The sequence below is a fragment of the Haplochromis burtoni genome, unplaced genomic scaffold (genome assembly GCF_018398535.1).
Source record: "Haplochromis burtoni strain Fernald_Lab_line unplaced genomic scaffold, NCSU_Asbu1 Contig_182, whole genome shotgun sequence".
In the NCBI taxonomy this organism is placed as follows: domain Eukaryota; kingdom Metazoa; phylum Chordata; class Actinopteri; order Cichliformes; family Cichlidae; genus Haplochromis; species Haplochromis burtoni.
In genome coordinates, this window is record NW_024582543.1 from 752,128 (window position 1) to 779,949 (window position 27,822).

At 41.1% G+C, this 27,822-nt stretch overlaps 1 protein-coding gene across 4 annotated transcripts; it reads right to left on the reverse strand.

Annotated features, from left to right (window-relative positions):
- Nucleotides 1-1,167: 1,167 nt before the first annotated feature.
- LOC102301166 (lysine-specific demethylase 2B) lies at nucleotides 1,168-27,626 on the reverse strand. 4 transcript variants are annotated; one of them, XM_005934647.3, is made up of 21 exons: nucleotides 26,790-27,626; nucleotides 26,096-26,240; nucleotides 25,914-25,992; nucleotides 25,725-25,771; nucleotides 24,516-24,694; nucleotides 24,254-24,360; nucleotides 22,111-22,204; nucleotides 21,812-21,965; nucleotides 21,584-21,699; nucleotides 20,888-21,008; nucleotides 20,102-20,508; nucleotides 19,907-19,993; nucleotides 14,376-14,606; nucleotides 10,395-10,538; nucleotides 10,219-10,305; nucleotides 9,707-10,033; nucleotides 6,736-7,811; nucleotides 6,481-6,644; nucleotides 5,205-5,366; nucleotides 3,231-3,449; nucleotides 1,168-1,533 (listed from the first exon to the last, which is right to left on the reverse strand). In XM_005934647.3, the coding sequence occupies exons 1-21, from the start codon at nucleotides 26,832-26,834 to the stop codon at nucleotides 1,352-1,354; spliced, it is 4,173 nt and encodes a 1,390-aa protein (XP_005934709.1). In that variant the 5' UTR covers nucleotides 26,835-27,626; the 3' UTR covers nucleotides 1,168-1,351. The 4 variants fall into 4 exon arrangements, with proteins under 4 accessions (XP_005934709.1, XP_014193049.1, XP_042081699.1 ...); XM_014337563.2 differs by having other exon boundaries at nucleotides 9,707-10,042; XM_042225765.1 differs by lacking the exons at nucleotides 25,914-25,992; nucleotides 26,790-27,626 and having other exon boundaries at nucleotides 9,707-10,042; nucleotides 26,096-26,200.
- Between the last annotated feature and the right edge of the window lie 196 nt (nucleotides 27,627-27,822).

Sequence of the window (27,822 nt, forward strand, 5' to 3'; positions counted from 1 at the left end):
TTGTTTTCTCAATGTTGTTGTCAATTTCCTTGGAACATGACACTTTAGGCATATAAAGCCCAAAATAAGAGCGATTTACAAAGTAGAGACACTCAGCTGCATTTTTGTATGTCTGATCCTCTTTTCTAAATTTAAACCTTATAGGCTTTAGATTCTTTACTCCTTGCATGATTCAGCACAGTCTCTTCTTTATGGTAACGTGGAGTTCAGCGGGAGTAAACATGGTTATATCGTTTAACTGTTACTAACTCTACTGACAGTGGTGTAAACATGTCTGCATGCAGAGCTAAAACGCTTCCTTCCACAAAGCACCGGGAATACTAAAGAGTAATGGAGATGTTTTTATCTTATAATAGCCCAGTTACCTACAAGCTGTTAGTAAAATTAGCAGAACGTTTTAGTGTTTAAAAAATATGCTTTATACACTGTACACTGTATAATGTATGTAAGAATGCATTCATGTATTCGTATTGACCGCATCAGTGCAAATAACTAGATATTTCATCCAAACGGACATGGAAAACAAAATATACAGTACCTTTATCTAAAAGGAAGCAGAACTCTGGCATATACAATAATAAAATATAAAAACACCCACACAAACAAAAACTACCATCCTACAAGTCTGGCAACAAATCGTTAGACCTTTGTCTCTCGACAATAAAAAGCTTAACAGTAATGCCAACTAATAATCGCTTTCAGTGCTGTGATACTGTACAGTGGTGCATTTAATAAAAGCTACTTTTAGCCACTCCCTTATTGGAAAGGGGTCACCACAGCGGGTAGCTCCGCGTGTTTTAATTTGGCTGTTGTTTTTCTTTTTTTATGTCCGAATGCCCTTCCTGACGCAGTCCTCAAAGGGATTCGTGTCTCCTCCCCGGATACTGGGGGTTCCTTCGCTTATTAGGCGAATTTGAAAACCACTACAGCATGGAGCCACTACAGTGGTCCATTTAATACTGCACATAAATGTATGAAACACTTTCTGATACAAAAATATTCTTCTATAATGCAATAAACTTTGCATTGAAACAAAAAATAGTCTATAAACACCAAAAAGATAACCAGGATACAATACATAAAACAATCAATATAAAGAATAAATAACGTATAAACAGGTGTGACAACAAAAACTATATATATATATATATATATATATACATACATATATCCATTACAGGACCATTTTTACATTCTTGCTTAGCAGCGCAAACTCCCTTTATATCAGTTTTACAGGAGTCCTTCACGCTCTTTCACACACAAGTAAGCAGTCTTCTGCTGCCTCCATGTGGACGGCACTTTTACTACTTGTGAAAAAAATAAAAAAATCACACCAGAGTTGTCCGTGTGCCTAACTGATCTTCTGCAGCAGTTTATCCTCAATGAGTTCAAACTGCACACTGACGGACATTTCGGCGATGAACTGGTCACATCCTTCCTTGGTCACCTGTTTGCAGTATCGCAGGTCGATATGGCAAATGCTTCCACAGCGCTTGAAATAGGTCAGCGACTGGTCTGTGACCCTGTTACAGACTGCAGGGAGAAATTGGGTTGGAAAAAAAATTAAATGGTGTATAACAGGTCACCTGCGCTGAAACAGACTCTGCACACGCATGGATTAATCAGCCTTTTGGGACAGGAGCTCAAACGGTCTCAGTATGGTGAGGTTTCTAAAATGGCCCTTTGATTTACTGCGTTAAACATTTGATAATATTCTTGGAGGAAAAGTATTGAGTTATTTTTATCAGTTCTGCACAGGCCACTGAACAAGATTTCCTCTCCAAAATTACAGTACTGTGCAAAAGTCTTGACTCACCCCTCATTTCTTTATGCTTTGGATCCAAGGAGCCAGATTTTCTAGGAATTTCTTCATGCGATCTTAAGCAATAGGCTTTGTGAAGGCAATTTTTCTTACACACTGGCTGCTTTTCACTATTTTTCAGTCCAGTCCTTGTACCTGACATTATCAGAGTAATGTTTTTGTTTGTCTGTTTGTTTGTTAAGCCAAAGCCACTTAAGACTGACCTATGAATCATTTAAGAACCAAAAAGGTACCTAAATCTAGGGATAAACCAGTGTTGTGTCAACACATAACAGAAAGCTTGGCAAAAAAGAAATTAAAAAAACATTACTAGTAGCCAGTCAGCTCTGCCTGGTGCGCAATGCAAAACTAAACAAGCACAGGACCAAAGAAGAAGTGGCAGGGCTACAAAAATCTATCTACAACCGATAAACAGTATCTGAAAGCTGGGTCCTGAAGAACTAGAAAAACATCCAAAGACTGAACACAGGACCTGAGACATGCACCTGCCCCTCAGTTGATCCATCTACTGTTCACTGAAGCCTACTTTGCGGTCTACAAACATCAAGTCAGAATCAGTCTCAGTGGATGGCTGGCTGTCAAGACGCCACTCTTAAGGATTTGAAATCATCAATTATCATCATCGTTCGTTTGTATGGAGATACAACAGTGAGTGTCTACAGCCATCTGGTATTGTGGATCTTGTCAAAATTAATGGAATTATGAACGCAGGAAAGTACCGTCAGATTTTCATTCACCATGTAATACCATCTGGAAAGCATCTGATTGGCAGCGGCTTCATTTTTCAACATGATGCACTGCTAATACAGTAAAAGCATACCTGGATAGACAAACACATGACGAAAACACCATCAGTCATGGATCAGCCTCCTCAGAGCCCAGACCTCAGCATTACTGAAGTAGTGTGGGATCATCCTGACAGAGAGCAGAACAAAAGGCAGCCGACATCCAAAGTAGAGCTTTGAATGTCCTTCAAGAAGCCTAACCCTAAGAGAGTTCAGGCTATGTTAAAGAATAAAGACCGAATATTGACTTTTAATCTCATTAAAACTGCACAAACTGTTTTTGCCGTATATGCTGTACTTCAGTGTATATTTGCACAATTTTTAATAAACTTCTGCACCTAATTTCAATTTTCCCAGCAACATATAAAGGAATGAGGGGTGATGGGAGTTATTTGCACAGTACTATAACTGCATTATTTATTAATATTGGACCTAAGTTTTCTAAAGCATGGTGTTGCTAATGGGGTTAAATATCAAGCTGTTTTATACATTCACTGGGATTATCTAAAGGGGACAGAGGTGATAATTCAGTATTCAGGTCTAATACATTTTGATTTCAGCCACAAGTCAGTGCAATGAGTCTAATCCAGGCAGATTTAGAGCCTACAAAGACAGACTCATACCTGACAGATTGATGTCAGTGAGTGAGTCTCTGGTGGTTGTCCCCGCAGCAGTCAGGATGTTAACCGACTGGTCAGTAACGTGGTTGCAGTAGCTGAGGTCCAGCTTAGATAAGAGGGGCATGTAACGAATGATGAGGCGCAGAGATGTGTCGGTGATGTCCAACCCTGCCAGACGCAGGTCCTCTATGTTACGCAGTTTACTCCTGTTGTCCAACTGACCTACAAAATGTGTAAAAACACAGGGGAGGAGATTACCAGAGGGATTAAGTAAAGAGAGATGATTCATGGTATATAGTTAATGAGCATGGAAAAGAAACAAATCCCCCAACAGTGAAGTAATCCTACTAACAACTGCTGTCTCTGGATCTAAAGCCTGACATAACATCATCTCTCTGCCACAAAGCTGCATTGTTGTCTACAAACAACATTAAAGGCACACATCGCACATCTGGGTGACATGTTCCTACAACATGGCTGCTTTAGCCAAGACTCCAATTTTGCATTCATTCATGGCTGATAATTCTGCATTCAACAGAAAATACACCAATTACAGCAATTTGCTAAATTGGAGAGGCCAGACTTTTTAAATGTATGCAGGTCTTCAACAGGAACCAGTGGGTTGGCTCTCGGTCTGAGTTACAGACCAGGTAAGGAAGTGGCCAATTATTGATAGACTGATTAATTTGATGTTTTATTTTGGTCAGTTATCAGAATTTGTTGACACAGAGCTCTTTTCATTCATTTCTGATACTACTCAAAGGTCTCAATTTAGTTTAGGTCAGGATGCTGCCTGGACAGACCCTGCAGGACCACTTTAAAGTCAAACAATGAATTGCTCTGTCTTCACATGGGTTCAGTAAGAAATCAGACAAACTAAGAACCACTGAGCAGGGAGAGTAAAGTATGTTTAAAATCCTGCCCGAGGCAGTATTTATTGTGTACACATTATTTATGATAAATGCAATTTACACTACTCTTGCTCAATCTCAGTCTTAATTTTTACTCTTCTTTAACTTTGCCTCATTTTTATTTTTATTGGGGGGGAGGGGGGTTTCAAAGTCACTGTTGTATGCAGATTTTGCACACACCCATCACACAGTAAAGGCCCTTCACTGTGCACCTGAAACATTTTAACTTTGTTATTTATCTACAGTACACGGTACTATTGTTATTCTTAATGCTGTAACACAATAATTTACCTTTTAGGATCAATCAGTTAATCTATGCACCAATCAATCTACTTCTCCTATCTATTATGGCCAAACACCTCCACTTTGGTCTCAAAGTCTTGTGGTTTGTGCAGATGCAAACCTAAGCCTCTTTTTTAGAGAGAAGATACGTTCCCCTGGCAACCCTTTCAAAGAAGTCATACTTGTTCAGTCTTTTTTCCAATTTTGCCGTCACGAGCTTTGACTTGCAAAATGCTAACAGAGACTTGTAGACTCTGAGATGTAGCTCTTGTGTTTTTCTGCACATTGCACAGTCTGACTTTGGGGAGAATTTACTGGGACATCCATTTTGCCACTGAGGTGCTCACACTTGCTGATAATCACTTAATCAAGTGCTTTTTTTTAGCAGCACCTGGCTGCTACTGACCTTCTTAATCCCTATGAAAGCTGTAACAGTGTATTTGGCTTTCACAGGACTCTATGCATGTGATATAACTGCCATTTGACTGTGGAGGCTTTTTAAAAACAGTTTTAACAGGTTGAGATAAATTCAGGGGAAGGGCATGTGTGAAAACAGCTCTCAAAGATATTTAGTTTAGTACATAAACTTCATCTGAGCTTGTCTTTAGATGAATTTGTATTCTACCATTGTGAAACGGAGTGACTTGAAGTATAGTGATTCAGAAAAGAAAACACAGACAGAGTCACTATACCAACAATCTCCTTTCCCCCCCTCTGTAATCAAGCTCTCTCACTCAGTCAATAATGTTGTCCTGGTGTTCTGTGACAGAAAAACGGTTGGTACCTGGCCTATTATCTGTGGGAGGCGACAGCAAGTCTCTCATCTGAGCGTCTTTCAGTCCCTCGACCCACTGAACATCCAGAGTTCGCAGGAGAGGACAGCTGGAGGTGCAGAGAGCAGAGACGGCTACCCATGAGCATCCAGAGAGAAGCAGCACACGCAGACCTGCAAGGACACAAAAAACCTTGTTATAGACAGTTCTTAAAGTTTGGTTTGCTGTTTGATTTCATGTGGACAAATGCAATAATTGGCATCTGCTTCTTCGTTTTCTGTCTCAGATGCAGTATTCTTGGTGTAGCAAAGAAAAAAAAACATCCTCTACAAATGTCAGCACAGAAAAATTACATTTAATCAAATACTCCCCCCCCCCAAAACGCACATAATAAATGGATTTGAATTAGAAATTCTCTGGAAGATTGAACAGTGACACACCATCCACTCCGATACAGTATTATACATTATAATGTATACAGCTGCTGGCAATGACCACAGGGTGAATCAATGCACCCTCGTGGCTACACAGGTGTAAGTAAAACCTGTTCACACCACTCTTCCAGAAACCTTATGAGATGAGCTGCAGCGACGACTGTGGCTGCGATTTGGGCTGTGTCTGGAAAGGTTTAACACCAACTACATGCACTGGTTGCATTACATTTATGTTGCAGTATTTCTGAACTCTTGGAATGCTAACACATACTAACACGTGAGCTATATAAGGACCAAAGATCTAAATAATTTTATTACCACAGAATCAGCCATAAACTCCAAACCATAACCACATTTACCTCCACAACCAGGCAGAGCAGCTGCAGCAGAGCTAACAGGCATTAGCTCCACACTGCGGCCACTCTGCCTGTTGAAACATCCTTTCAATAGACTGCAAATATCCTCTAACAGTACAGCATAAGCCTCAAGAGAAAAGGAAAAATGATTCTGAATGATTCCCAAAAGTAGTTTGAAAATATTTTTTCCCATATGTGACCATTAGGGGGCTCTGTAACATGATGAGCTCACTACATTTGGTTTTGCAGTGAGACAAACGTGCTGACCCCCCCCCAAAAACAAAAAAAGATTACATGATATTGCCGTATATCTGGTTTATTTGCCACAATTATGGCCAAAGGGTGGTAAAACTGTTTTGGTTGTCTGTTTCCGGTGTTAATAAACAGATAAATACACAAAACTGCCACATAAAATCCTTCATCATTACCTGTACATGTCACTAAGGCTGTTTCATACAGACACAAACACACCTGTGTAGATGGGTGGATTTACTTACCTGGAAGTCTGTTGATGAGCCAGCTGAGCTGCTTCTTGGAAATGTTGGTCCAACTGAGGTCTAGGGCTACCGGCTGTCTGCGGATGATCCCGCTCAGCATCAGGGGAGTGATGGACTTGCAGCGGTTCAGATTGATGTGCTTCCAAAGCCTTTTGTCACAGCACCTGATGAGAGAGACAGCGGACGTTTTCGCTGGACTGCTGTGTGATGAAGTGCAGAAGGCACGTTTTTCATCTCCACCATCTTTCTACTCACCATCTGTTCCAGGTCCGGCAGACACGCATGCAGACGCAGAGATCTCTGTGACTGAGGTGACCGAACACCATCATCCAGGTCTCTCGCTGCATCACATGCGCTTCGCCGTCGTTCAGGGGCAGTCTGTCGGGCGGGGGGCTGATGGGAGGGGGCCGGATCACGTGGCGCTCCATTTGGATACACTTCGGTGGCGACCGGCAGGGAAGCGGTCGATGGCATATTGGTGCGATCGGTGTGTTTCTGTTCCAACTGAGCGGCGAGTAGCCACGCGGCATCCCGTTCATCTCCCGCCCCCGGTGTCGCAGCCAGTCGCCCAAGTCGCTGCTGCCATTATTAAGAGGCCACCTGGGCTTCTGTTCGTCCACTTCACTCTCGGGCTCAGATTTCACTGGCCTTTGATTCTGATTGGTCAAGCTGTCTTCTGTTTTCAGCGGCAGTCTGTTTTGATTGTTTACGCCTTCTTCCATTTTAAGGGCTTTACGACTCGGATTGGCAGGTGGGTCCTCAGTTTTTAGTGGTTTTCGGTTCTGATTGGTCAGGGAGTCTTCGGTCTTAAGTGGTCGACGATTGAGGTTGGCTGGGCTGTCCTCCTCCTTCTTCACTGAGCCCAGCTTCTGGCTGCTCAGACAGTCTTCTATCTTCGGAGTCTCCTGGCAGAACTCTTTGCTCGCCTCCTTGTTGGGGAGCCGCTTACGCTGATGTCGTGCTTTAAGCTGAGCAGAGCTTCTCTCTTGGGCTTCTCCCGACTCACCGCTTGGTCCCGCTCTGGGAGAGTTAGAGGATGTCTGGTCACTTTCTCTGGCTGCAGACGTTCTCAGCAGCGGGCTTAGAAGGACCTTAGCTTTGTCCTCTGCATTATTGTCCCTCTCTTTTTTCACCGTCACCTCTTCCTCAGCGTCCCCATCTTGGTCCTCGTCGTCATACTCATTTTTCTCCCTTAAATGCATCCTCTCCAAGGACAGCCCATCTTCTTCATGATCCTCCTGGTCGTCTTCTTCATCACCGTGATCATTCTCTCTCTTAATATGCTGAAGCAGCTTCGAAGTAAATGAGTCATCCGGTTTTGAAAGCTTCTTCTAAGAAAGAAAAGAGGGAGCGTAATTATGTTTTGAAAGCAGACAGAATTATCAGCTTTTCCACATAAAGATCAGGACTTTCAATTAAGTTCTTGTTTCTTTGACATATTTTAAATATATTCGAGTTTTTAATTAAACATCTGCAGACAAATATTTGAAAACTTTAGTGCCTGTCTGCATTTTATGCAACATCTAAAACCAAAGTTGACAAAAAAAATATCATACTCTGCAAAAGTCTTGAGCCTCATTTATTTAATTTTCACTGGAAAATGACCACCTTTATTCTCAAACACAGCCTGAACTCTCTTAGGCAGCTTTCTTGTCATTTCTTCAGGTCTTTAGGAATAGTTCTCCAGGCTTCTTGAAGGACATTCAAAGCTCTTTTTTGGATGTCGGCTGGCCTTCGTTCTCTTCTGAGGAGGCCCATCCATGACTGATAGAGTTGCACTCCGTGTTTTCCATCCTGGTATGCTTTTACTGCGTGCTTTCTACATGGGATTGCATGGTGGATCAAAATCTGACTGTAATTTTCTGCTTTCATAATTCCAACACCACTGGCTGAAATGCAGCCTTAAACCATGACAGAGCCTCCACCATGCTTTACAAACTGCTGTAGACACTCACTGTTGTATCTCTCCTCACCTCCTCCATGTGTATAGTTGTATAGTGTAGTTGTATAGTTATCATTATAGTATTGTATAGTATTGTATAGTTAGTAATTGTTACCTTTGTATCCCTTAATTTTACCAAAATTTAGCATGTTATTTATTTGTAATTTCTAGTTTTATATCTCTTGGAGATATATCTTTTATATAGTTATAAATGCACCATGGGGGCTTGGGGTGAAACAGAATTTCGGTACACTGTATACTGTTTATACTGCTGTATTGACAACATGAATCTTGAAATATTGTATATTGATAACAATTAACTAAAACTAAAAACTTTATCACTGCATAAGGCCCGTGGTCACTGATTTTCAGTCCAGAACTTGTGTAGTTTGTCATACCTCAGTCTGTTTCCCTTCTATAAGAATGGCTTCTTGACAGCCAACCTTCAACTAAGACCCTTTCTGAGGCATCAGTGAAAAGTAGATGGATCAACTGATAGCTCAGATGCTATGCAATGTGTCAAATCTTTGCTAAATGTTTTCCAATTTCTTGAGGACATGACTTTTGTTTTAGGCATGTCACGCCTTCTTTTTGTCCAGCTTCCTCAAATGTTTTAAGGACATATTGCACAGTATGCACTATGCTGTGAATGCATAAGGCACATGGTTTTCAGCTAGTTGCTCTTTGGAAATCACCTTCTGGGTAACGACATAATTACTACTTTATTTTTATCAAACTGTGTTTTCTTTGGCATTTTTCATAGATTCACCAAAATAAATGGGAACAGATTACATGTTTTAGAAACAGCCCGCTAGTAACAAAGTGCCAAAATATACAATTTAAAATGGTTTTCGTCTGTATTGTCTATTACATATAGACACGGCATTGGTAGGTGTCTTTTTTTTTAACCTTAAGGATTCATAGATCACCGTTAAGCAGCTTACCTGGCATTGAAAAAACACTGATTTGAAAATGGTCAGATACAAAGACTGCTCTGAAAATGAGCGAAAAAGCAGCCAATGTCCACAGAAAAACTTTGGAGGGCTGTAACAAAGCCAGGTGAACTATTGTTCAAGATCACTTAAAAAAAAAAAAAGACAGTCTGACTTCTTAGAAGCAAAGTATAAAGAAATGAAGGGTGGTTCAAGAATAGTTATATTCTTCCATTTTTGGTTTTCTGCATCTTCACCGTTTGTAACATTTCCGACAACATTAAAAAACTATTTTAAATATATTTTTAAAAAGCCTAAATAAAAAAACTTTACAAAGAGACATGAGTCTTACCTTCTTTTTAACAAAGCTAGGCTCATCATTTGTGTCAAAAAGTTTCCTCTTTTTCCTAAGAGGATTGTCCTCCAATCTCGGCCGGGGCATACCATCTAGAGAAAGCAAGGGGGGGCGTTTTTTAGGAGGCTCCTCGTCATTTTTCTTTGCGATTACATCCCGTTCCACCTTCCTCTTCACAGCAGAAGTGGTAGTCAAGGCAGCAATAGGTGTTGGCGCCACCATGGGTAGGTCTGGCTCTTCCTTTGAATCTCGGTTTAACCTCGGTTCTTTGAGCAGCGAGCCAGGAAGGTTGGATGCATACTTAAACCCTGGGCCTCTTTTTTGCTTTGAGGCCAAAAGGTTAGGAAAAAAGAGAGCACAACTTTATTTTTCTGGTTCTTAGATTCTTAACTAAAACTCGGCTGTTTAACAAATGCATCACACACACACACACACACACACACACACACACACACACACACACACACACACACACACACACACAGAATAAAGTCCATACTGATGCTTACTTTTCCAGTTTTCCCAGCATGGTTACATTTTGGGCACTCCCAGCAGTTTGGCAGCTCATCATTGACTACTCCATTTGAATCTTTAATCTGAATAACAAGAAACACACTGGCTATTAAACAGCGTTTGACATGAAACGAGCAATTATTCAACAGCTGAATGACACTCAGGTCTTCACCTTGAGACAGTTAGGGTGAACGATCTCGTTACAGATGGAACACTCCATGAGCATAAGGTTAAACTTCTCTTCCTCATCCTCCACGGTGTCCTCCTTGCCTGCCTCGCCACAGACGAGACACACTGCTGTGTGGGGTAGGACGGGCTGGAGGAGGGAGAAAAAAACAACAAAGAAAAGACAGTGCAGAAGATAAAGGCTCTGCATCAGCTCACTCGTCTTTTTAAGCAATTCTTTGTCACAACAAAATTTAACCCACACTTTTTCAGAAGGGTGAAACAAAGCAGAGCTGGAACTATTTGCTGCCATGGCTTTCAACAGCCTACTCCTCATATGACTCAACTAAGGACCCAGAAAATTTTAAATCCAATCTGAGTGATGGAAAAATGTAAATTGACTGGCATTTATATAGCTCTTTTCTCGTCTTATCGACCACTCAAAGCACTTTACACTACAAGCAACAGTCGCCCATTTACACACACGTACAGACAGATCGTTTTATTCTATACATCCAATACTTTCTCCATCATAGACACACACAAATCACTCACTGGAGGCGATCTGGAGTTCAGTTCCCAAAGATCACATGGACCAAACGCACAACATCAAGCCATTTGCTTCAGCTCCCAGCTTCCTCTATCTCCTCTGAGCCACAGCAACCTCAAAGTAATAATAATGTAATATTGATGGAAGATTGACTTCACTAATTGCTAAGACAGTAGCTGGTTTATAGAGTTGTATAAGCTACCGTTAATTGTGATCTAAAAGCCTGACAGCTCAAGTTTGCCCCCATAACTTTAAAAAAAATGACCTGATTTATTCATTCATTTATATTCCATATGAATCCAGAGTGTTATAGCCCTAACAGCTAGTTCATCATTTACCGTGAGCTTCCAAACAGATTTACAACAACATTAGCCAACTAATAAATGGGCTAAAGCAACAGAGTGGCTCTTGATGAACTGTGTGTAATCGCTGGCTCTGATGACTGCTCTCTATCTGTGTTAGAGTAAGTTAATATGAAGGGCGAGTTAAGCATGTTTTGCATTATTTAAACACGAGTCACGGTGGCTAAAAAGCCCAAGACCCGACAGCTCTCGCTATCTTTTAACTAGCATGATTAAACATTAAAACACAGTCCTTCTCATCATATAAAAGGCAGAAATAATCAAACTCAGCCTCTCTACAAGTCTCTGTCCTTGGTACTGAAACATTTAGACCAGGCCATTATCACTTTCTCCGTGCGTCTATATAAATGCTACTGTAACAGGTAATATCTGATACTGCTACTTGCATTCTTTTTTATTACACAGCTACAACAAACAGCAACTAAAAAAAAAAACATTCAGGCAGCTACTCCAGAACCAAACATAATAAATTATAGTTATAATTATATAATAATATAATTACTATTTTCTTATAATAATTATAATAATTATAAGAAAGCCAGGCTTATGAGTTTCTCAGTTTCTCAGTCATTGAGGTCATGAGCCATTCGGTCTAGCATTTGAGTCAAAGACAACTGGACTTCTTTCTATAGATTCATGAGGATGTTTCACCTCTTCATCAAGTGGTATCTAATCCTGGGATCTTTATGTTTAAGGTCACATAAATGTGTGAATGACAGCTGAAGCACCTGGAAAAGGATCTCAAGAATTGTCTTAAATGTGGTACCAACATCTGAAACTCTTCAATCAGTTCTGAGAACTCACCACACTCGAGAGGCTTCGTGAAACACCTTCACAAACCTAAAAGGAACTGCAGTTTCCTTCAATGCTTAAGACTACCATGACCTGGATGACTGAGAATCTACACAGAAAATATTGCCTAGGGAGGGAGGAACACCCTTCAATTGGTGCAGGAATATGAAACAGTATCAAGGAAGTTGACTAAAGGAACCACCTCTGCTTTAACCTAATGTGCAGACGCCTTGGGTCCACAGTCGAGGGACATAAAGCTAAGCAGAACCAGCTGCTGAGTGAAAGGATAACACTGGTCTATGTCACTACAGATGCACTCAAGGACAATAAAGTGATTGTGACTGAGACTTTTAGTTTAGCTAACAATAGATACAACAAACAGCTATCCTAGCTCTGTAAGTACTTTAAAGCTCACTGAGGCATTAGAAGTTGTTTGTTTAATCTGTAGAGAAACCAAGCTGTCGTTTGATCAGAGGTTAAATACTTGAATTATTTCTTGTCGAGAAGGTTTGACTTCTTCACTGATAGTGACACCAATATGCAAGAGACTTACATTTAAATAACTTCATCATCAAACAAAGAAGATACAGTAAGTTTTAGATAGCTTATGTAGGCGTTTCCATTCATTTTCAGTATTCATCCAAAGCTAAGTGAATCACCCACTGGGTGTACCTCCTTATTTCACCAAAGGCTTTGAATTTGTTACCAATCAGGGACTTCAGGAAGTTAAAACAGTGAGTACCGTTTATATAAAACAGAAATGGAAATGTGAAACTAACAATTTTGAATATAAGTATATGAAACTCGTGGAGAGTCCTAGTAGATATGTCACCACAGCTGTGCAGACGCCTGCTCAGGCTCTTCAAGGTGCTGGAGGCATGTGGCTCCCAGGAGGCCAATCATTATCACTTGTTGTCGAGCTTCGAGCAGCATCAGTGACTATATCTGATGAGAATTACTTTCAATTGGAAAGAGCTGCTTGTTGGATTCCTATATTTGAAGCAGTGAATACAGCTGCTCTACTGGTATGAGTTTGGTGAACTTTTGTGATGGAAAGGAATCAGCTCTCCCAATTTTATTCTATTTTTCTTACATTAATGTGTGCTATTTATGATGCTTGTTCCCCTGTAGCCAACAAGCATACCACGATTTGTTTGTGCGTTCTCCAATGAGCACAAGAACCAATGTTAATTCGTTAACCAATACTTTTCCTCAAAGATTCTTTTTTTCCTGATGAAATTAAGATAATAACGGAATAAATCAACAACAAATCAAAACAAGTTGAAAGTACTCAGGACAGATGAGATCCAATCAGAAATAATGAAGCTGTGATGAAAGGCGGGACAAGTCGGAAGTGATCCAATGAGAAGTAATCTCCTTGTAATTGTGTAAGGAAGGATTCAGCTAGCATCCATGCTTCCTGTTTCTAACGAAAACGCGACAACATGTCAACGCTTCGGAACAAGAAAAGAGCAGATATGTGGAAGCTCTTCACATTTGATCTCAAAGATGAGAAGCTTTGTAAACCGTGCTGAGCGAACCCTCACAGCCCAACATTTACACTTTATATTTTAATCAACTGAATGAGCTTCAGATTTAGCCTACTATAATGATATTTAGTCTAATAAAACTATAAGAATTTAGATGCCTAACTTATGACTAAAACTAAATGACCTTTTAGTCAACAGACTACAACTACATCGAAATTGCTGTCAAAATTAATGCCCGAACTATACTTCAGCAGGAAATCTACCCTCTTTTAACCCTGCGGCATAACCTTCCACGTACCCTGACATCTATCTCCCGAGAAATTTAACTACATGTCAGGTCACGGCGTAGGGCTAAGATAGGTCATAAGTAAATTTCCTGCAGAAGCCTAAATCAGGCACACTTAGGAGTACATCCATCCATCCTCTTCTGCTTATCCTTTTCAGGATCACAGGGGGCTTGGAGCCTATCCCAGCTACCATACGGCAAGGTACAGCCTGGACAGGTCACCAATCCTGCACAGGGCTAAAACAGTAAGAGAGGCAACCATTCACACTCACATTCACACCTACGGGCAATTTAGAATCACCATTTAACCTAACCCCACTAACTGCATGTCTTTGTACTATAGGAGGAAGCCAGAGTACCCAGAGAAAACATGCAAACAGAAAGGCCCCGGCCAGATGGTGGAGTCGAACTGAGGACCTTCTTGCTGCGACCCAACACTGCTAACCACCGTGCTGCCCACACTGATGACTACACCACACAAAAGTTCACTCACACACATCATACTTACAGCAATGCACTGCCTCATGATGCAGGACTGCTTCATGCGTCCCGGCCCGCCGAACTTCTTCATGTCTTTGCAAAAGTGACACTCTCCGCACTCCGTCCGCAGACACGCCTCGCATTTCCGACAGCGTGTCCGTCTCCTCCTGGCTCCAGATGTACCCCGGCTGGCCGACAGCTTGACCGCTGATGCGGGAGATGCTGCCATCTTAGGTTTTGGCCGGTTGGGAGGCCGGGGCTAAGGAAAAAAAAAGAAAAAGGAAAAAAGAAATGGTAAATGGCCTGTATTTGTATAGCGCTTTACTTAGTCCCTAAGGACCCCAAAGCGCTTTACACTACATTCAGTCATTCACCCATTCACACACACATTCAAACACAGGTGATGGCAAGCTACATTGTAGCCACAGCCACCCTGGGGCGCACTGACGGAGGCGAGGCTGCCGGACACTGGCGCCACCGGGCCCTCTGACCACCACCAGTAGGCAACGGGTGAAGTGTCTTGCCCAAGGACACAACGACCGAGACTGTCGGAGCCGGAGCTCAAACCGGCAACCTTCCGATTACAAGACGAACTGCCAACTCTTGGGCCACGATCGCCCCAAGAAAGACAAAACGGTGAGAAGGACAAAGTGCGGTGCATCAGTAACGATAAGCCAACAAGTATGCACTTAAAGGTCAGATAGAGTCATGTGTTGGCAAAGAGTGAATGTTCAAAATATTCACCAAGTACATGTTAAGCACGCAGCGGGATGCAGCGCAGCGCAGTTAATTAATATAACAATTAGGATGTCATTGGCAAAGTACTCGCATCATTAGCTTTCACTACCTTTGGTTTGCATTGTTAATAACAAACCGCTGTACATGTTTATCATCATTCTGATGACTGATTATCTACATTCTAATAATGAAGCTCTGCAGTCGAGCGGCCCTTTTAGAGCACACTTACAATCATGTTACATAAAAACAAAAAAAAACAAAAAAAAACAAAAAAAGAGGCTATTAAATCCAGCTGCGGTTGGTGCTACAGCTGACGTCTAAAGTACTGCCTGGACTCTTCTTTGTTTCCCCCCCATCTCTGGGTCAAGATTTCCAGGCGCAGACGAAAGCAAAAAGGAAAAAAAACACCTGCATTTATATACGCAAAAACAGCACATAACACATATCCACAAACCTGATCGAAACATGCTGCGCATAAACACATTATTCACGCCTGGTATAGCTCAGAGTACGAGAGAAAACAAACACATCAAAAACATCCCTGGAGGCGTCTTCCAAATTTAGCACCTCAATTGCTTGCATGTTTCTACTTCAAAGAGGAGCTACACTTATGGCTACATTTCACACATGGATCACTAGGATCTATTATTCCATGATTTACAGCCGTGCGCGTTATTAAATGTGCTCTATTTAACAGAAGTGGCCAATTGAAATGAGGGAGTCTTTGATCAGCATCATTATTTTTCTTGTGTCATATATATATATATATATTTTGCCCCCACCCCCTCGGGCTCACATCCCCACCACAACAATGTATTTTTAACATGAAAACCACAAGTCAAAACACTGCCAGCCGTGCCACATGAAGAAAAAAATCAAAAATAAAAAGAGTGGAGTGTGTGAAATGAAATAAACATGAACGAGGAGTGCAAAACACTGCAGCTCCTGGAAATGAAGATCGGATTTCTTTAGTTACATCGGCAGTGCAGATTTTCCTAGTGTCAGCATAGCAACAGCCACGTCCCATTCCCTAACAGAACAGTCTATGACACACGGACTTGTAACCAATAAGAACTGTAATGAGACCATCTAACACAAAAAAAAAAAAGAAAAAAAATTAAGTAGGCTCTGTCTTGCGCACATTGTAATAATTTATTCCAACAATAGCCACAGAATTGACTGACATAGGCAGTCAGATATGTGGTGACCAGACAGGATTAGCGGGAGATATTGGTGTGTGGGTGTGTGTGTGTGTGTGTGTGTGTGTGTGTGTGTGTGTGTGTGTGTGTGTGTGTGTGTGTGTGTGTGTGTGTGTGTGTGTGTGTAGGATGGGATGGTTGGGGAGGGGGTGGGATTAAGAAGAGAAGAAACAATGAAATGAGACCAGATTACCCAGCAAAACAACACACATGATGTTCTGCAACTCAGCTTTTGCCATTTTAAGTGTCAGCTGATGGGCTGAAGTTGCAATAGATTCACATGAAACAACAAGTAACCGGGCCGTGCAGGAACACTGCCTCCATTCATGTTTGTTTATGCCTGTGACATGAACCACAAGGAGGCAGGTTTTGGATTGTAGTCTATATTTTCCACCAATTCCCCCTCCAACTCTGCTCCCTCCCTGCAGACAGATAAGTGGGGTGATCTCTAAAGCAGATATCCTTCTGACACACAATTTTCAATCACAGGAAAGGCTGGCAACAGCAACATCACCAAAGACAACCAACTTCCCTTAAATCTCAGTAAGTACTCCCTGTATCTGCTCATGTTTTTGTGCAATGATATCCAAGAACTCCTGACAAGAAAATATGTCACCGGTGGCAGCTAAGCCTTCATCAGCATGTTTCAGGAAAAGCAGCCAATGAAATCTGTATTATGTAGCGTGTGCCTTTTTACAGCAAGAAGGATGCACATTTGTCCCCTTTGTGCAGTAACAAGGACAGCACGGGTGACCCGCTAGTGATTTCTTAGCACTACAGAGCTCATTCAGCTGGAAAACATTATGAGGAGCAGACCCTTATGTTCAGTGACACAGCCCTGAGCTAGTAGGAAGATACCCATCATTACAGTGAAGACAGCACACACACGAACACACACTGCACACAATATGGCAAACTTCACAATCAGATAGCTGACAGCAGTAATACATGGAACACTGTGATGATCTAAACTCTGCACTGACATAAACACACCACGTTCACGTTGCTCTGATGCAATAATGGTTCCTGGTATTCACAATTTCTCTTCAAGGGGATATAGATAAGTAAACTTTTCAATGGAGATCAATTACAATGTCAATCAGTTTTAAAATCTCCATATATACAGAGCATGTATCGGAGATATTGAGACCACACAGCACAAGCAGATAATCGGGCAGTGATATTTCACAAGTTGCTCAGGTTGAAGTTGAACTGCTATGCTTTGGAGCAACGCAGTGATTTAACAGTTATACAACCTGCTGTGGACGTAATACATCCCAAAGATGTTTGAATAGTTGAACTTTGGGATAAAACTTGGAGGGGGGAAAAAGCCTTTTTAATATCTGTCAGCAGAGCAGAATTGACTCATTCATCTGCAGTCAGCATTTTTTTAATCTAAATGCAGGCACAGGCTTAATGTAAGGGGGGTGTGGTTCAGAGTAAAGAGTGTAGGGGGGAAAATATTTGAATGAACAATTTCCGTGCAAGTCCCATCTTCTAACGTTTTCACAAAAAATTATGTCTTTTCATTAACGCACACTGAAAGAAAAACCTTCCCCTTTTGTTTTGGTTTACCATGACATGTATTCTGATATCAATCGATAGGTTTACAATAAAACCGTTAGAGATTCAGCTCCTGCATCTTCACACAACCAATAGCAACCTCGAGCTACATAAACAGAAGCTCCTATTGCTGGATTTATCTGATAATAAAAATGCAAGCACGCACGCACGCACAAACAACAAATCTACCACAAAAAAAGAAGCAAAAAAAATAAAAACAAAGGCAAAAAAATAAAATAGAAAATCAAAGCCCAAGCACAGAAGATAAACTGAATCAGTGCTTTTGTCTTCAGGTATCTCCATTACTTCACTGCCCTGTGATGCTGCACACTGCTCTGTCTCACACAAGCATTCCTCTGGCGGCCTCCTTACGCCTGCCTGCAGGGCTTTTAGGGTGCTAACCTGCTCGGAGTCTGAGTCGTAGTCCTCATCATCGGCGCTCAGCGACATGGCCATGGCTGGTTTTCAGATACCGTCCAGCTTACAGCAAACTGACATGGCTGCAGTCTCCTCCTCCTCCTCCTCCTGCTACTGCTGTCAGGCCTATAGCCCTCCCTCCTGCTCCAAAAGCTCCACAATACCACAAGCAGATGTAGGAAACACATACAAGCCTGCCTCATTAATATGGATCGACTCACTGAGGAAGAGGAGGGGGTGCTGGGCAGCGCAGAGCCAATGGGAGGCTGCTGTGAATCAGAATATGCACTCGGGGGGAGTCTGCCTCCATCCAATGTGGAGAGAAAATGCAGTAAAGGTATTATCATATTTATGATGAGTAGCAGAGGGAGAGGAGAGCAGGCTCTGCACAGCCAGAGCCAGATGGCATCTCATTACAAAAGGCAAACACAAAGAGGCCCCACGACCAGCAGCTGGCCTTTGGAGAGCCCGGTGGGGGAGATCCTGAGGGTTTGTAAGACCCATACAAACTTCACTTTCATGCATTCCTGTAAAGCACATCTCATTCTTAAACTTTCAGCTGAGGCTCCGATGTCTTGTGTGTTTGTTTGGATACATTTTTAATCACACATATTCAGCGACTAAAATAGAGCAGCACCGTGGCATATTTAAACACTTCTAATTAAAATTGCAACCATCACACTGATTAAAGCCATTTATTCACATTTTGATTTGTTTTGGGATAGCTTATGTTACACCGTGAGTGAGATAAGAATTGTACTGATATTAAGGAGCATGTTTTTTTTGTTGTTGTTGTTATATTTGGATAATAAATGAAAAGCCTCAATTATGACCTCACAGTCTGCTGCTCAGCTCACGGCTAGAGAAACTCAGGTAACATGACATCAAATGCACTTCGAGCCTTCTGACATCAACAACCATTTTCGTCTTACGATATCACAATTTCAAATGAACCGCATCGCGGTGTTTCGAACAAATGCGAAACACCGCATTTGTGGAACTCGACACCACTCAAAACATATGACAGCAAAAAGGCTAGCGAGGGCAATATTTCTGGATCTCTGTAAATATTTAGTCCCCCCAACGTAAAACGCGAAGGCTGTGACATGGTGAGACATGCCATATAATTTCTGCTCTTAGTAAACAATGTTTTTATGGACACTAAAGGCTTGTTTTGGATTCGGAAGGCACACCAAAAAGCATTAATGACAACAAAACACATGTCAAATTATGCAGAGGAGCAAAAATATCTCATCATTTACTTCATTAGGCAATACTGCAGCCCGTTATGACAAAATTATGCAAACTGTTAAATCTCCTGCTAAAGGGAAGGAGTGCAGTGAGTGGTGGGATGAGTGAGGGAAGACAGGACCTTAGCCATTAATAATTGTCCTGTACCAGATATGTACCTGTATAACATAGGTAAAGAAATATATAAAATATGCACACCTGTATTGATAGGTAAATATCTATTTAAAATATACTCAGTGATGTTGCTTGCACCACAAATTTAAGCAAAAGGTGCATAAGCTTTGTACTACACAGGTATGCAGCACATAAAATGATTCTCAAGTGCCTGAAAATTAAGTAAAAACACTATATTTGCTGGAAAACAGATGTATTGCAGGTGACACTTTCTTACCTTTATGGTTTTCTTAGGCCAGTACACCACAGGATATCCAGTGATGGCTAATTTAGGGTCATCATCAGTATGTTCCTTTAAGACAACCTAGACGGGCACAGAGAACAAAATCAAAATAGGGCCGAACTATGATTCCTGTCTGTTAAGTAATCTGAAGGCATGCCGCAAACATGTTTGGTTTTTTGGTTTTTTTACCTTTAAGTCATCCAACAGCGCTTGGGGGTTCTCTATTCCCATTGGAATACATTTCCTATTTTCCGGGAGTGACTCGAGCTTTTCAATCAGCGTCCTTAGCCCATTCAGTTCAAACTCTGTTAAATGAATCCATTTATTCTGAGGCTCTGAGTTCGGAGAGTCTGAAGGAGTTTTAGGGAAATCTAAAGAGGCCGAGCTGGGGTTACAGCTGTCCTCAGAGTCGATGGATAAAACAGCTTTGAGATGTTGGCCCTTCCCATTGTCAGGTGTGCAGGGTCCATCCTGAGGAACTCTCTCTAGTTTTTCACCCTGCTCATCTCTGACATGAGTCCCACACGAGTCCTCGTTCATGTCTTGACTCCTGGAGTCAGAGGAGGGGCTTTCTGTCTTTGACTTTGTCTCAAAATCTGCAGGGATGAAAGCAGATTTCCTATAATGGATGTTTTGATAACGGGCATACCAATGAGCAAATAATTTCTCTAGTTTGGGGAGCACCTGTTAGTAATCCTGAAATTATGGGTCAATTTGTAGGTTAGCACATATAACAAAGCAACAACAACACATCCAAACCCCTGAAACATTCAAGTTTGATCTAAAGTGACTTCCTGTGACATACCAGCTGGGTTAGGCTCCAGTCAGTGCCCCTTCCCCTCCCCGGCAACCACATGTCGCTAGGGAAAAATATGTATTACCCAACCAGCCGGCGAGCAGTTGCTGGTGGTTGTTGGTCACAAAGAGGTATAGAGTGCAATTACTTTGGTGCCGTAATTGAGGTTTTTCACTCACCCATAGATTCTTTACGGATCTCCTGAGAAAAGTAGGACCGTTTGGTAAGGCAATGCAGGTATCTCTCCAGGACATACCAGCATATCTCATAATAGAAGGGGAAACGAAACTTGGAATGAACCTGAAGGGATGACAAAAAAAAAAAAATTAAAAATGACAGATTCAATTAAAGAACCATTAAAAAGTAAATGAAAATCTCAAATGGATGCTTTCAATGATTGGTCATTTAAGTAAGGTTAAAACAAAGTTGGTCTTCCATTACCACAAAAGCTTTAATGCATATAAAAAACAGCTTAAAGCGTAAGTCAAACTATAAAGGACTACCGGTATAAGGAACGAGGCGGCTGCTATCTGTAGCAGTATCTTGTGCTCTGACAGTCAGAGGCTATGCAGAATTCTCAGTAATGCAACTGTAATCCCAGCAGACCAGCTCACATTTAACAGGAAGTGGAAAAAGATAGCCACAAAGATGTTAATGCACAACGCAAGTAAAATATAGAAAGAACCCAAGAAAGGGTTACTTTATCCAAAAAATAGTTTTGCAAATGCCCACACCTCTTATTCTCCTGTCTCTCTCAAGGGTAAACTTTTCACCTTCCCCTGGTTCTCAGAGAGATTAATTTCTCCCACGTGGAGTTTACTATATTGCAGTCCAGATCAGAGTTAAGCCACAAACTGGAGAAAATAGACTCCTACCTTTGTCCTGTTCTCTATCTCATAGATGGTAAGCTGCATAGGAATGTTAAAGCTGTGCAGAATGTTGCCTCCAAACACCAGTGTGTCCACGGGAGTGTAGACAGCGTGGATCCACCCTTAATTACAGAGAGTTAAATGTGTTATAAAATGGTCAAATATTCAAAGCTGAGCATTAACGGAGCCTAATCTATTCCTGCTGGCTACTTTAAGACAACCATGCCAACACACCAGATGGGATGAAGAAGGTGTATCCTTGTTGAAGCTCCACTCTCTGGCATCCATCAGCTCGGTCTCCCAGGAAGACATCACTCTGCTTGCCTGACAGGACCCAGTCCTCATACAGGGCAAGGTTATAGGGAGTTGGAGGCACAAGCCAGAACACCTGAGGAGAAGCAGTCATTTCTACTTAGAGTCTGTAACTGTTAACAACATTCAAAGCTTTGAGGAATATTAGCAGACGTCTTCGTAGGTGTGATCAGTATATCCTAAAGAGGCAACCAAGCTTTACAAAGAAAGAATAAACTTACTTTCTGTCCCTTGAATACGTGATACCAAACTGAAGTTCCCCCAAAATCGATGTGGAAATCTGTGTAGCAGCCCTTCACGCTCATCAAACAATACCTACAAAGGAAATTAGAAAATCATCTAAGAGACAAGAAGTAAATAGGTAAACAGAAAAAAGTGGTAAACACAACATGGCTAATTACAAGGCAGCAATAATCTCAGGATGCTACCGACACAGGTAACTCTCGGGAGCGACACAGCGTAGAAAACACTTCACAATAAGGCAATTCTCCTCTAGAAATTAATTTAGGAATGATTAGAACCCCAAGACACAAATGATTTGCCAATTTAGCTAAAGAGTATAATCTCTAAGAGAATCCCCACTGACTTGGAGACATTTAAAGGAAAGCCCTTCCAAGGACATCTTGCACACGATGATACTGTGAATGCCACTGAGAGAGAATCTAACACCTTCACAAATAAAAAGAAGCTTGAATTTTGCCAGTTGAACCATCCGTCAAACGGCTAAGCCAAAATTAAAAAAAAAATAAAAATCCTGACATCATTATTGACTATTTCACAGCTTTTTAATTTAAAGACTTGTGTGTTATCACCGCATGAAAGAAGACTGAGTTCATAGTGAATCATAAATGAGAGCATATCCAGGGTAGCTTTCACTGCAACAATAATAAAAAATTTAACGCTCCACAGCTATATCACGAGTTTCACCTCACTAGTTCTCGGCTGGACCCCGTTATGCCTTCAGAGCTGGTTTAATTCTTCATGGAATAGATTCAACAAGGTGCTGGGAACATACCTCAGATGTCGGTTCATATTGTTTTTGGTTTTTTTCCTGTTTTTTTTTTTCTTTTTCTGAACTTTATTTGAAATTATAAAGCGAATAGTCAGTCATTCCAGTTCAGATGTTGGTTCATATTGATGTGAGGCCATTTGAGTACAGTGACATCAATGTCATGTTTAAAAGAAAATCAGTTTGAGCTATGTGATCTGGCACATTATCCTGCAGGAAGCAGCCATTAGAAGATGGCTGAACCACTGATACAATGCAGGATGAATGGATGGATGGATGGATGGATGGAAGGATGGATGCTTTCATGTTGGTCTGACCCCATCTTAAAAATGTCAGTGTGGTCTTCTGCTGCTGTAGTCCAAGATATGCATTCAGAGATGCTCTTCTGCATAACTTGGCTGTAACAAGAAGTTGATTGAGCTTCTGTTGCCTTCGTATCAACTCAAAGCAACCTGGATGGGTTGGCTGTGCAGTAAATCAACATTTTCATATGACCAGCGAGTCTGGGACCAACAACCATGCCACGTTCAAAGTCACTTATGTCACCTGTTTGAACATCAGCAGGCTGATTAGATATTTGTGTGTTAATGAGCAGTTGAACAGGTGTACCTAACAAAAAGCTGGTGTCCAATTAAATAGAACAGGAGGTGAGAAACAACATGGGATGTGTCTTCATGCAACAGTATACTAGATTAACAATTTTAAAGTGAAGCCTCTAGGCAAAGGAGACACCAGTGAGTGTGCTGAAGGGAAAAATACAAGAGTACAGATGACTGAAATGTTTCAGTTTTGAAAATGGCTTTATTTTGAGTAATAGATTCTAAACTAGCTTCTGCACAGTGTGCTGAAATTGCAGCAGTAAAATCGTCTTGTTTGATATTCTACTCTGTTACACCCTAAACCACTGCCAGCATCTCCCTAACCTCTATGAACAATACAGGAGATTAGCAGGGTTTAAGTGTAACAGTAGAAAATATGGGCAGCTGACATTAAAAAGACAGGCAGCCCTGGTTTTGATTCATTTTGACTCTTCAACGGCTGATTGGCTGAGAGGTGTGTGTGTGCAGTCAGACCACAGTTGTTAGAAACCTTTCTCTTATGCGAGGAGGGGGGAAAAAATCCTGCTGCCTAGCAACAACAAGGAGCACGTACAGGAGGTGACAGTATGCAGTACTCTACCGTGATGGAGCGATGGATGAGAGATGGGAGGAAAACAGACATTTTCTACAAGTGTTTTCTTTTTATTAGTATTTATTTTCTTGCTCTACACACAGTTTTTTTTCACCCCTCGTAGACTGACACACAGCTCCAAAGAGAACTTCATAAAAACAAAAGCACAACAGTGCAATGCATACCTTTGCACTTTGGGGTATTTCATCTCTGAGATGATATTGGTGGCTTCAGTTTGGCTTTGTTTCAAACCAGGAGGCCACATGTTGTCCACCCAGTCCACTTGATCCACCTATAAGAGCAATCAAAGCAGCACCATTCAGCAACCAATCACAGTGTTCTATCATCTTCTATTTTTGTCATTCTTCTTTGAATCTATCACCAGATTTGTGACCTCTATCAAACCTCTTATAGTATGATACACAGCGAGGGTCGGGGGCAGATTACCACTGTGGGACGCTTGATGAGGTTCTCCAGCTTGGTGTGGCTGAACTCCAAGCTAATGACATTGAACAGTTTGTCCCGCTCTTCCTCTGGCGTCTCATAATAGCGGACAAACTGAGCCATGCTCATTTCAGAACCTTTCTGAGTGCTCACATCCATAACGTCCACAGACCGGCGACTGCCTGCGAAAAACAACCAGGATACGATGAATTTAGCCAATGAGATCGTACGCATCAACATCAACACACAATCCAGTGCAGTCTGTCTGTGAGTCGGCGTATGCTTTGTCATATTTATACACAGAGAAGTTGTACTGTTGCAAAATATTCTACTATGAACAAGAGCAGTACTTCTTATTTGTAATTCCCAAATTTAACCACTAGATGGGGCAATTACACCCCAATCATACCCTGGCTCAATTTCTTCCAGGGCACACTTAACATAATTATATTGCACTGCATTGGAAAACAGTCGCAAACAGAAAACAGCATGATGAGACCTTTAACATAACCCCACAATATGAGCAAGAGGCCCTGGGTGAACCTATCGTGATGATCCTACACACATAACACAATAGTACAAGAGGTAGACACAGACAGAGATACAGGCATACAGCAGAGTGACTAACAGATGCATGCTCACTAAATAACTTATTTCCTAAGAAAAATACAAAAAACAACACTGATGTATTAACATGCATGATTAAAATGTGACTTTTTTTGACGTTCACTTCTATTTTTTATGTCCATTTCTAGCATTTGGCATCGGCAACATCCACTAGATTTGGATGGTTGGTAGGCAGATCAGTAAATAAATCATTTCTACTATATCTTTCAAGTTAGCAATTTCTATAATATCAGATAAAATTAGCAAATTGTTGTGACAAAACTAAAACAGCTACTCATTATCCTGAAACTTCCCACATGTCTAGTCATAGTTAGTGCAGACTGAACATGTTTCATCATAAATTAAATTAAAAGGAAATTTGACCATGAAACACGACTTCATTACATTTTTTTAAGTCAGCATGGAGCCTCACCATATCACAGACTGTTTTGGGGTTTGTTTGGTTGTTTTTTTTACAACAATGCAAAAGCCCTTATTCTCTGAAGAAGATGCAGATATACTTTGGTCGTGTTTGCACACAGGCTAAGAGTAATAAGTATATGCACGGGTAAAAATATGCATGTGTGTGCATCGGTGTCTACTTACCAACTAGTCCTTTAATTTCACTGACTGTGAATTCTGGATCTGGCATTCTGCATATTTATAGGAAAGGGATGCATGTTGTTTAGTTCCCAAAGACTTAAAACCATAAATATATATACAAATAAAATAGAAAGTAGGTTGAATCTACAGCATGTGCACAGGCATTGCACATTTAAAGGAAAGGTTTCTCACCTGATCCCTAATTGATCTTTCTCTTTAAAAATGAGAGGGATCCTTAGACCCTCCCTTTGCACATACTCATAAGTGAAGTCTGCAAGACAGTAGTTTTACATTTAGGTCCAAAGCAATTATTTGAAAACTACTGCAGTCACATGTAACCTATAAGAAAGCTAATATGCACCGTGCTGCTTTACCTTTACCCTCCATCACCCGGACAAAGTCTGCGCTGTAGCTGTCACTGAGGACCTTTTCCTCCACGCTGAACCCTCTGATGTTTACAATTTCCTCCACGTCAGACAGGTCCTCGTTTTCGTCGTACATCGTCCGGGAGATGGAGCGCTGCCATTGAAAACGAGATGTTTTACAAGACAAAAACAGAGCCACGCGGAAAGAGAGAACTCTTTCTACCCCAAAAGGCCACTTTCTGCCCCCCTTGAACGGTCATTGTGACTCGTGTGAGGGAACCGATCGTTAATTTTACGTGTGACTTTCAAACTGGAGCAGTGGGTTGTGCTAAAGTTTTGATAGTACTATAACAGCAGTCATTTCTTTGAATGTGTGAACCAGTGCAAAAACTACTAAGCCAGCTGTTTGTGATATTTTATGGAAGCGATTGTAAAATGTTTGCTCGACTCCGCTGCTCCAGATATTGATTTATCTCGTTTTAATTACGCTACGCTCGCTCAACTACTGCGATCAGAAAAGAAGTTATAGACTCTAAAATGCGACAGTTAGCCGTTTTTCCTCGTTTTACTTAAACTTGGACATCTTAAGTGACTTGACAAATATCCCAACGCTCACAGTGGCGAGGGTTAGCTTAGCTAACTAATTAGCTCGCTGCCAGTCTCGCCTCATAAGCTAACATTTAACACGGCAGATGGTACACACCAGCCTGCGTCCGGATTCAGCACACGTCTCTGCGGCCTGAGCCATCGTCTTTTACGATTGTTTTCCGGCCACTCAGTTTCGCGAATGCATCTCCGTGCGTGGCGAAGTTGAGAGAAAACACTTAGCACGCTTTACGGGTTCAAAACAAGGGAACCATGTTTTTGTGTATTACGTCACCGCCAGGAACCAAAACATTGTTGGACAACGTCACGGCATGTCAGTACGCTTTTAACCGCGCTCACCAACAATAAACATTCCCCACGTCACACGGTTTTATTGTAGTAGTGGGGGGGAAAATGATACTAATACTGGTTAAACCCCCTGTTATCGAATAGCGCTGATATCTATTTTAAACATCAAGCAATAAAAAGGAGGTATATTTACTCACTTTTATTAAACTATAAAGAACGGTACATTTAACTTAAAAAGTTTATTTTTTATTTCCTTGTTTATAAGTTTTACACGTGCAATTCTAATAAGCTTGTTTCCACCGCTGAAAAATAAGATAAAATGTAAAAAAAAAAAAGTTATTATCTTAAAATGTTAACTAAATAGCTTGAAATTTCAAGCTATTCAATCAGGGGGTTTTTTTTTTCTCCTTTTTCTCTAGTGCGAGGAAAGTACAGAGTTAATTCGAAATTTGGGGTTATTGTTGCAAATTTTTTAATTTCATAACTCGAAACTGTTAAGTCATATTTTTTTCTCTTTGAGTTACTCAATTTTTTTTAGATAACTCCAAATATCGACTCACCTCTCCCCGGCATCATTTTATTTTTATTTTCTACTTTTTTTTCCACTGGGAGAAACAAGGGTCCGTAAAACGTAGCTCAGTCGAAATTATAGGTTAACTCAAAATTTTGACTTACCAACTTAAAGCGCTGAGAACATTTTGAGATAATAACTCCGAATTTGAACTTACCTCTGCCTGGCATCATTTTTATTTATTTATTTATTTATTTATTTAAAAAAAATCAATGGCGGAAACAAGCCTCCGTTAAGCGTAGCTAAGCTGAATTTTCCGGTTATTTTCTCA